At 38.9% G+C, this 11,130-nt stretch overlaps 1 protein-coding gene across 4 annotated transcripts in view; it reads right to left on the bottom strand.

Annotated features, from left to right (window-relative positions):
- Positions 1–11,130, bottom strand: part of slc44a5b (solute carrier family 44 member 5b) — a 38,927-nt gene that overhangs the window by 5,150 nt on the left and 22,647 nt on the right. For 2 of the 4 annotated variants that reach the window (XM_069522180.1, XM_069522179.1), the window contains exons 4-22: positions 10,878–10,962; positions 10,400–10,484; positions 10,158–10,271; positions 9,306–9,366; positions 9,104–9,227; positions 8,446–8,490; positions 6,346–6,429; positions 5,484–5,596; positions 5,177–5,308; positions 4,714–4,813; positions 4,536–4,628; positions 4,231–4,318; positions 3,242–3,504; positions 2,981–3,075; positions 2,780–2,883; positions 2,557–2,630; positions 1,882–1,952; positions 1,335–1,423; positions 171–255 (exon numbers count right to left, since the gene is read on the bottom strand). In XM_069522180.1, the coding sequence (XP_069378281.1) occupies positions 171–255; positions 1,335–1,423; positions 1,882–1,952; positions 2,557–2,630; positions 2,780–2,883; positions 2,981–3,075; positions 3,242–3,504; positions 4,231–4,318; positions 4,536–4,628; positions 4,714–4,813; positions 5,177–5,308; positions 5,484–5,596; positions 6,346–6,429; positions 8,446–8,490; positions 9,104–9,227; positions 9,306–9,366; positions 10,158–10,271; positions 10,400–10,484; positions 10,878–10,962 (1,905 nt within the window). The remainder of the gene's footprint in view (positions 1–170; positions 256–1,334; positions 1,424–1,881; positions 1,953–2,556; positions 2,631–2,779; positions 2,884–2,980; positions 3,076–3,241; positions 3,505–4,230; positions 4,319–4,535; positions 4,629–4,713; positions 4,814–5,176; positions 5,309–5,483; positions 5,597–6,345; positions 6,430–8,445; positions 8,491–9,103; positions 9,228–9,305; positions 9,367–10,157; positions 10,272–10,399; positions 10,485–10,877; positions 10,963–11,130) is intronic. The other 2 variants (XM_020080410.2, XM_020080409.2) reach the window with 1 other exon arrangement.

The following is an 11,130-nucleotide window of genomic DNA, read 5'->3' as shown; positions in this document are numbered from 1 at the left end:
AGAATCTGTGAGACAGTAGGAATCAGTTAAGATTTTAAGCCAGATCTAAAGAGGGAAATTATTATATTCAGCTGAGAGACTGGACATTCCATCTTTACCACCTTTACAGTACAAGCAGTCTGTATTCTCACACATGGTCATGTCAAGTACTGTTTAAGGGTTATACTTACAAAAGCACAGGAACAATGTGTCCACGCACATGGCGTAGACATTAAAAAAGCCATGTGCAATCATGTAGGATCCAAATATCACCGTCTGAAAGAATCAACAGTTCCCAGTCAGTGAGCAGCAAACTGTGTGTATCTGTCTTACATTTCTGTTTTATGATTCAAAAACAAAAATTAGCATTCACTCCAACACAAGGGCATCAGAAAGAATAAAAGCCACTGAGTCATAAATCCATCAACAAAACTAATTAGTGTGTTCAACTCTGTAAAAACAGATTTAACAACTTTCCACAACTAAAAACATGAGATTTTGGTGTGAACTTGACAAATGTTAAGATAATAAGATAAGAAAAAAGCTGACAGCAGGACTGATGACGTCTGGAGGCCTTTGTATGCACAGCGACCAGTCAGATTTAGAATACAAATTCTACATCATAAGATCACGATCAAGATTAAGTTGCAGCAGGTAAACACACACCATCCAGACTTTGTGTTTTGCATAATGTTCGATTACAATTCACATACCGTCAAATAAAAACGGAGAAGAATACTTCAATTTAGTTGCTGTTTATTGGTTACGTTTTCCATTATTTTTTTTCTGAATTTCTCTGAAACCCTTTCCCATCATGTGCTGCAGGAACAAAAGAACGGAGAGTCTCAACACTTCCTGTATTTATACCTTTGGTCACAACCCTGTGTGAGGGGAGGTGTAAAAGTGTTTTAATTAATATTTGCTGGACTTTGTGTACAGGGTTTTAATCAAGCTGCCAAATGTAAGCTCGGTGACAAGTGTCAGCACAGGCATTTTTAAAGTTGGATCTAATAGTTAACATTCACCTGCCTGTTTCCAGGGGAGGGTGTTGTGGTCTGAGTTGGCTCCTGCTGATGGAAGGGGCTATATAAGCAGTTGCCCTTTAACTATCAGGGGGAAGTTTTTCAGTTAAGCTGAGTTGACTTGTATTATTTATTTTGCTCTGTACATATTTTTGATACATGTAACATGGGACCCCTCTTTTGTAAAATAACCACTTGTTTGAAATCTTTTTTTGACTCTACCTCCTACAAGGTTTAAAGGCCACTCTGGTCCGGCTCCCCACACTCAAGAAACTTGTTTCAGTCTCACTTATAATTTTTGGTTATTAAATAGTACATATTTGAATGTCTTACCAGAACAGGAACCCAGTAGTAATTTAGGGATGGCACCTCTTCTTGAATAGCTGGTATCTTATGTGTGAAGAAGAAAAATGCAAGAACACCTGGAAAACATGAAAGAACTACTTAATAACAAGCAAATATATATGAAGATAAATATGTATACTGTAAATACACACAGGGATTTTTAAAGAAAGCAAGTATGAGGGATTCAGTTGACACAACACTAATATGTTTAAACTTATAATCACAATACTACTTTCAATTCAATAAACCATACATTAAGGAAACTTGAGGAAGAGGCACGGTGTGATACTGTACAAGGTTATGTAGTGTATTAAGTAAAAACAATAATTAAACAGGGCTTTGTGAGGGTAACTACTCGAATACATTTTAAATAATAATGTAAATAATATTTTGTTGACTGAAATCAAAACCTTCTAAAACTTAATGCAAGTCAGGCAACAAAAGCAACAATTCTCTTCAGCTTCATGGTAAAAACAACTGGGAGTGAGATGAAGTATAATCCCCTTATTATTTTGTCTCTTCTGCAGAAACTCACCAACACCTCCTGTAATAAGCAGCTTTCCCAAGAAGAGCAAGAAGTCTGTCACCTTATCCAGGACAGCCACCCTGCAGAAGAGAGAGAGAAGAACCAGAGAGAAGGACAGACACAGACAGAAGATGTTTTGAGACACAGTCAAGGTCAGTGGAAGTGCAAACTAAATTTAAAACATCAAAGTTAATAAGGAAAAATGTCCAACTGCTTTAAAACACATTTCTTAATTGTGTCACCAACACTAAATGCTGAACCATTTTAAATGTGTATTTTTGCATTTGTTATTTTGGCATCTTAAAACATGGGCTTGAGATTGGGCTTGTTTTGAAGAACATGAAAATGTCAGAAGAAATGTTCTGAACATTTTGGTGGCTATTACCAAAAGGGTTAGGGCTTTTGAATCTTGTAATATTTCCAAGTTTACATCAACAGCATCTTTGACATGTATTTTCATCCCAAGATATTTGTATTGTTTTCGTGTTTTTTGTGTGTTTTTTTTGCTTCGAGTCTTTGAAACGATCACTCGGTTGCTGTGAATATTCTGGACATTTTCCAGCTGTATTCTCATGTGGATTCAATCTTATATTTTCAGGATATTTTCCAAGACGCTGGCAGGAAGCGTTTTGGAAAATGCACTCAGAACCATTTGTGCAGCTGAAATATAACAAAAGTTCTAACCGAATAACATTCCTCATCAAAAGGAAGAAAGCGTCCTTGGACGAGGTGCAGAAGTTCTTTCCGTATATTGCCATCTGTTGGGGGAAAAAAACACAGAGACAGGGCTTAGTCGAGGGTAATTAAGCACCAAGGTACAAGCCAAGCAATTAAAAACTGAACTGCTAAATGATACATGCATCACATCAGTACAAACTACTGGCCAAGCAGATGCTCCACAACTCACCATTATGTACGCGTTTCTGTTTATAAACCTTATGAAATGTTCCAGGCACCAGAAGCAGCATTTGAGGCAGCAGAGCAGGTAACGAGCGCAGGCATTTTGAGAACCTGGGAAAATCATCATCAATCACCAACATTGCTCTAAAAATATCCATTATGTTGTGTACGAGTGGGAATATCAGTGCCTTCAAGAGTCACAACATACCTTTCAGTTTGTGATCCAGATACTCGAGAACCACTCGGATCATCTGCACCACGGCAACGATCAGTGAACCAAAAGCGAGGGAACCTGTGTGATAACTGTGACACGAGATGAAATGGAATAATGTACATCTGAACATTTAAAGGGGAGAGTATTTAACTCGTCTTTATGTTTTTATAATACAAGTAATAGAAATGATAATAATACTCAAATGTAAATGCAAATCTGGTACATTGTAAAATATCTGTCTATGCTGCTCCGTACCGTATGGCTCTGCTAAATGAGGAGTAGAGGGGGCAGGCAGGGATGTCATTTGGCTTCTTCAAGGCCCAGTAATAGGAAGCAAAGGCTCCAGCCAGGGTGCACTGTCCCAGGGCAATGGTAAAGTTGACCAGCCAGAGGAAAACAAATAGGTTGCACAGATGGAGGACTAAGATGTAGCGGTGATACACACTCTCCCCACCATAGAAGGCGAACATACACTGTGACCCGGGGCACACTTTGGTGATGTTGGTCTGATCGAAGGTCTGGAAGAAAAGCAAGAGCGTTAATCTTGATGTGTTGTAGGATGATGATGCAGAGCACCATTCATTTCTATAAACAGATTCTGCATGTGTATATTTTGAATCTGTAGATGAAGGATAAGATTTGGGGAACAGAAGCCCTCTGGTTTACATTTCTAATTTGTGATTTCACCAATAACATGAGCAGATAACAGCAACAGAGTCAGAACACAACAATGACCAATGTGCATCTTCAAATAGCTTTTTAATTCATTGGCATTCATATGCAGATAGCTGTTAATAGACATGATCTAAAATGTTGTTTGGACAAAAAACACAGACAAAGAGTATCACTGTAGATGCTGTCTCTAAACGTCAACTCCATTCTCACATCTCAAGTTTTCCCCGACTTTAAAATCGAACTGAAGCTCCAAAATATTGACTGTCACCTTGAGAGGCTAAATCGTCATCAGAAGATGGGATTTAAGATTGCCTTAGCAGAGACAGTTTTAACCTTGGTAACCTTAAATAAAGGCGGTGACAGCTGTAACCTTAACATGCACCAAAGAGGTAAAGATTTAGAATGTATGACTAAATGAGCTGAAACGGAATGCCCATTTTCATTGAAATTGAACACGGAATCAGAATCAGTGACAATTGTATTTTTCTAAAAAACAAAACAAACACACAGACAGGCAAGGTATTTGTTCAGTAAATGATCTCCAGTGTGTATCAGAGTGTGGGGCTAACCTTTGGATTGCACGTGAGGTTGGCATAAATGCACTTATCATCAGCAGGTGCAACCTTATAGACGGCATGCCCAGATGATGACAAGAAGCTGAGGCCAGATGAGTTAAGGGAAACTTCCTACACACAAAAATCCCAATTTATAGAAGCTAACTAATACTATACTTTATTTACAAAAATGTCTATGTTCATAGTTATTATATTCACTGAGCTTCTACAGTAAAAGCATCACAAACAACATTACAGTAGAAGAACTCCTTTACTTCTGTGAATAAAACAGTTCATTTGGGTCTCAGTCAGAAGGATACACAGCTGTAACGGCCCAGTAAGCGATGCAGATGGCCAGAAGGAAAAAGGTGATGATAGGGTAGAAGAGAGTGGACATGATATAGCCAATTGCCCTGGGAACAGTAAAGATCAATTATTGTTCATATAAAAAAAGAGTTCAACTCAGTACATACATTTTAAGGAGTAAGCTAAACTTACTTGCTGCCCTCCTTTAGCAGTGCAACAGCAATCCGCAGCCTCGTCCTCAGAAATATCAGCATAATCACAACGATGGCCTCAATCACTGACAGAGCGATCACTACAATGCAAAAATTAATGAATATACTATAACACATGCAATTATAATATAGTGTATTACAATTAGCAATGGGAACAAATTCTGTCTGTTCTTCAATTCAGCATTTATAAAGTTCATCCTTTTTTTCTTGAATTAGTAAAAAATAATAGTTATTAATTAATAATACCATTTGCAATTAGCGTACAGAAGAATTAAAATGTACATATCTTTTCTAAATGGGTTACTGCAAAGTGGGACAGTCATCTGGGTTTGGAGATTAATTGCTGATAGACAACCAATGCTTTACATTCGTGGAGTGGAAACTGACAAGCTCATATAATAAAACAGAATCATAAAATAAAGGTATGGTGGTAGACAACATACTGAAGATAAGCCACGTCTGGCTGAGATGAAGGTAAACGCTGAAGTCTGTGTGAAAGCCGATATCAGAGATGGTGACGTTAGCTCCCGGCTTCCCACTCAGAAAACTGTATTCCCAGTAGCAGTGCCAGATACCTGATGGACAGAAAAAAAGACAAATCTACATCTGCTACAGTTTGTCATGACAACAGCACTACTCACATCAAGATAAGTCAAGTGTAGAAAAAAAAGTGGGCAACATCTCCAACATGTGTGCTAAGTATAGAATAGCCACTGGCAATGTGGTTGACCATCTATGGTGCATACTCACCGTAGCCGACAGCAGTGATGACACCAAACACAATGAGCCACAGGAGCACACAAGCAGTGTAGCGCAGCAGCAGGATAAAGAGCAGACTGACTGCCATGGTTATCACCAGACCACTGCAACAACACAAACGCACACAAACACATGCATAATGCGAAATGACCAGTGTTCTACAAATAACTGTACGATTCAGATAATATAACATGGGTGGGGTTTGCCATAAAGGAATTAAGGCAGACTATACTAATCTGTTCTGTACAGAGCCATTTATTTGGTGATATATTCCTGCTTGTGCTATAAATTGTATATAAAGATGGACAATGCATCTCCACTTCCTCCCACTATCCAGAAATTAAGACAAAATATGCAGGATCTGAACACTTGGAGTATTTATCTTCGAATCTTTGAAGTAGCGATCAGGGGAAGGAGCTATGGTATCGAGATCCCATCGATACACGACATTTCATATGGTTTAGTAGTCTGAAATAACTACTAAATTAAAGCCAATACATTTCAAATTAAAATCAAACTTGGTTAAAACATGACAACTTGGACGTAAAACAATGTCTCATCTATTAACAGGATGGGAGATTTAAGACCTATACTGCAGCCAGCCACCAGGGGGCAATTGAGAGGCTTTGGCTTCATTTTTGAGGAGAAGTCATGTCGTCCATCTTTGTGTACAGTCTTTGATTTGAGCGGGTTGTACAATAGGAAATATTTGGATATAAAAGTTACTAAAATGGTCATCATTACACTTACGGATGGTTCAGGGTCAGAGATATTTCTCTACCCACAAAGGAACAAATAATCCATACAGAGAAAAGAAAACATGAGAATCAGCAGAAGACAAAGCTTTTCTTACATGAGGATCCAGTACCAGGAATTTGCATAATCCTCAACAATCTTCATGCCAACTTCTTTGGCACTGAGCAGATTGGCGATACCTCTGTGAAACATTCACAAGGTGAGATGGAGGAAAAAGAGATAGGGGGGAAAAAAAAAGGGATTTAATAAAACACAGAGAGGGATGGTGACAGGTTTGTGTTACTGCCCCTCAGAGTTTGGTTTACGATAAGTTTCTCAAAAACATTTTGACATTTGATTTATCTTTAAAAGCTCTCACTGCGAAAAACAAAGATGAATACAGTTTCAAAATGCTTTTGATAATCCTAGATCTGTGAGCCCATTATGAGGTTGTTATATCAAAGACGCACATAACGGCGTTAGTGTTACTGGAGTACTTTTGAGCAGTAGTTCCGGTGGTATGGTTGAAAATGGTTGGGCAGCGTGTTACAATATAGCTGCTTTCAGACATGCACTGAACTCTGGACATTTTCCAGAACTTTTCCTACCAGCTTCTAGTAAAATGTCCAGAAAAGCTTAGCAGGAAAATGGCAGAAAAGTTGATGAACACATTTCTAACACATTAGGGATGAAAAACTAAACTAAAAATAACGATGAAAAAGAGGTGCCATACAGAAGACACCGATGAACAACCTGGAAAGACAACAAGAATCAAAAGCTTTTGGTATTAAGAACCAATGCCAGCGTCTATATGCTGTAAACAAAAACATGTGATTTCTGCTGCAGAATTTATACGTCATCTCTTTCCTCCAGCACGCTCTACCTAGATGCCACCTCTGGAGAATGTCCAGACCTAATTTTCCTGACATTTTCCAGAGTTCATGTCTGTAAGCAGCTTTTGTGATACAGGGGGGTGGTAAGTGGAGAAGCACAGGAGTGTTTTTTTTATATTAGATCATTAATTCTTGTTCACAGTACAGGTAAGTGTAGAAAAGATCTCAAGATCACTCAGTCTATCTATAAATCTTATCTTGACCTTTACTTGGTGGTGAGCAAGGACCACATTTCAACGAAAGAAAAATGATTCTGCATAAACCGAAACATATCTCCTGCCTTATTCTATCAGACTAAAGAGTTCGAGCAACATAAATCAGAAATAGCCTCCGGTGCAAGAATCTTTACATCACAAACTATAAACTTGTGTGGAATAAACTGGGAGTCAATGTGAAGTCTCATTAAGTTCAAGTCCAGCTTCTCACCTCAGCAACAAAAGCTTCATTTTCCTCAACACCAATAGAAGAAAATTGGCAGGACAGGTAACAGAGTCAGGACGTGACCACAGTGAGGTTTGACTGCAGACACACTGCTGTATGACTCAGAGGAGGGTTAGAGGACAAGCTAACACTTCTATGGGCCTGACACAGCACTGAAAGGAGCACTGAAAACAACCTTATGATGAAGAGCTCCAATTCAGCTGAAGCTAAAGGTCACCGATGCCCTGTCCACATCCAAGAGTTTGGTTCATATCCAGCACTGTTATTGCATTCAAACCTAGTTTAAGGTAGCTAACACAATGACCACCAGGAGGCACTGCACTGCTCTGTTGTATTTAATAAAGGCTTTGCAGGCATCCAGTAAGTGACTTCTTGTTGTTACCAGGTAGATTTATGTCACAAACAGTTTGATTAATCTGTCCTGATTCCTCTGTGCTGCTGCAGGTGGAGGGATGCAGGAGCAGATTCGTCATGATGAACAGAACAAGTGGAGGGGTTAGTCTACTCGCAGATACTCGCTGCAGCAGAGTTAAGAAGCTGAAATAAATTATTTTGAGACCTTTCCTCTCCTTGCTGCATGGCGGTTACTTGGCTACAAAAGGAAAAGCATTAAAGCACATTATATATCCAGGTCGTGGAGAGCAAAGACAGAATCATGTATATTTATGATCTCACTTGTTCAGATACATGATTTCTCTGATTAACCTTTGTCGTCACAGCCCATTAACATGTTAACACAGCTGTTATAAGAAGCGCGTAGGTACAGCTGAGGTTCTACTGGTGAACTTGTAGGTAAGCTGCAGTTTCATGCAATAAACATGCAAGTCACTCTGAATGTGGTTGGACACATTCCTGGGCATCAGCGACATGCCCACTCGTCCTACCCTGTAATACTTGTCGCGAACTCTTTTGGTGCAGTGTCGGCAGCCCTATTGACAGTATAAGAGTTTTAAAACACTTTATTTTACAGCGTAAATTACTGTGCACATTGTTTTACCAAAGCAAACGTGGCGATTCTCAATGGAAAGTACAGTGTGTGACTTTTCTACTTGTTTTAAGTTAAAGCAACACTATGTAACTTTTATGGTACAACAGCCACACATTTTGATTAATTCTGTTTAGCTCCGTGTCGGAGCAATTAAGTGGTTTTCATGTGAGAAATAACAAAGATTAAACTGAACTGATCCATAACTGAACGGTGGCTATTCTTCATGATCCTAGCAGAGCAGCTGCTGTGACATATACACCAAACTCTGTTTTGATATTTAAACGTTTTCTCACTAAAATACTGGAGATAAATGCTGGTTTTTAATAACTAAAGTCTTTTAACTGATGTACGATTCTGCTTCACTCTTGATCTTGGTGGCAGGAGAAGATGCCGGCTCATCAAAGTTACACAGAGCTAGAACAGGCATTTAGGGTGAGGAGTGAGAATCAAAGCAGCACCATGCTGCTATTTTAAGGTGATAAAGTTGCATTGTGTTGCTTTAAATGGTACAAGAACAAGCACAGAAATCCATGTTGCAAGGAAGTAGGACTTACTTGGCAGCATCTTTGAGGTCGCTGACACTTCTCCTGTTATTGTCGCCGTCTTTGAAGATGGTCTGATTGGCTACAGTTAAAATTCCATTTCTTGTAATGAAATCTGGGAAGCACCGCTGGAAGACTAAAAAAAAGGGTTTTTATTTTCTTAAGAAGGATCTATTGTGTATAACTGTGTGTACAGGGTATCAGATTCACTTACAAGGTCTGCTTGGCACAATCATAGATGGACAGTCTTCATCTCGTATGACTTCTACAGTGGACTGAAAGGGAAATAAAGGTAATAATGACTCAAACAAATGAAAACAAATAATTAATACCTCACCATTTTTATCATAGTCCAATTGAAGGGGCTTCTCCAATCAGTTAACTCATTTTTACATTCACCAGTATGTTTTAGAACAATATCGAATATAATCCTTCTACAGCAACATTGTATTTTTTTTTTAGTAATTATATTTTTGTTATAACTAAAAACACTGCTTCCTGAACAAGACTAAGAAATCAGATGTGACCGAGTTGGACTTCATCTTGTCTGATGTAACATTGCCATACATGAGTTGATGTGGGAAGGGAAATTGATGATTCAGTTTTAACAGTATGACTGAGCTGTTTGGTGCTCCCACGCACCACCTCATTTTCTGATCTTTACAGACTGTCATGTTAACGTCACGGAAACACTGCCAACCTACAAAAACAGGGCTTTGATGTGCATCAGGGGCTCGCTCACATTCGCCTGTCTCTCAAAGCACATTCAAATGAGCTCTTCATTATTAAAAGTGTGCAGATGAAAGTGATCTGAGATCTTATAAAATTATGTTTCATCAAAAAGTGTTTCTAGATGAAAAGGGTCAAAGCGCTGTCTCTAAGGTTCTGGGGACAATTATGCACAATATGTCCCTTGATATAATGCCCATTGTGATGTGGTGCTATGAATGAAAATATAAGTACCTGTCATGCAGTTTTTGACTGCTCGAAGGAAGATACAAACTGGAACTTAGATGTAAAATACATGACAAAAAGACAAAATGGGCCACTAACCACTGTCTCTCACCTTACTTCCAATCTTGAAGCCCGGTTTACAGAATTGCTTGTAATATTCCCAGTTTTTGGTATTCCACGCATCCAGGAGAGTGGCAAATCTGTCAGGGCACTTGGAGACACAGAGCTAGAGGAGACAACACATCATCTTAATGAGAAAGCCCATCAATCTTGCATAATCAAGCGTAGAGGAAAAAGGTGGAAGAACGGCATTATTCAGAGAGCTGCTCGATGGAGCTTGATTCAGTGTCTTACCTGGGTTGTAGGGCACTGGAGGTTAATTAAAACTGCAGGATTGGCACATCTTAACATGTTGAAGTAGAATAATATGGCTTTGTTTCTGCGGAGAAGAGGCAGAATAGAGCAGAGAAATTAGTCCATTGGGCCGTTACCAATATACATGTAAGTGTTTAGGTGGTAAGAGGAATGGTGCTCGAGATATGTGAGCTACATACATACAGACATACATACATTAGATGATCAGATTGATGATCATAGAACCAAGTATAAACCAAGAGAGTCAGACAGTGAGGACCAGCAAAAATGTGCAAACACATAAGCACACACGAGCACACTGTGCACTAAAGCCATAATTAATCACAAATCATCTCTCTGTATTATTGTGGCCAAAGCCTTTTTTGAGAGTAGAGATAAGGATGGAAAGCTTGGCAAATTGAAGAACATAATTACTTGTCAGTACAATCATTCAGGAAGCAGACACTTTTCCACTTACGCATTGGGGGTGTTCTTCTGGCCACAGAACTGACCGTGGCTGTCAGTTGGATAGACGACCTTCCTGGGGTCACCATGGATCCAGGCTGAAAATAAAAAACAGGTTTCTTTTAATTGTATTGTTTTTTAACATGTGAGACACATATGTCCTAACTACTGCAATACCTGAGGACACTGGTCAACTCATTATCCTCCTTAGACTCTCTGCTGACAGGTTGTCTAGTTTTTTCATGCTATATATAGAAAATGACCTG

The sequence above is a fragment of the Paralichthys olivaceus genome, chromosome 3 (genome assembly GCF_024713975.1).
Source record: "Paralichthys olivaceus isolate ysfri-2021 chromosome 3, ASM2471397v2, whole genome shotgun sequence".
Classification (NCBI taxonomy): Eukaryota; Metazoa; Chordata; class Actinopteri; order Pleuronectiformes; family Paralichthyidae; genus Paralichthys; species Paralichthys olivaceus.
Note: the sequence above shows the minus strand (reverse complement) of the source record. Positions and strands in the feature narration are given on the sequence as shown.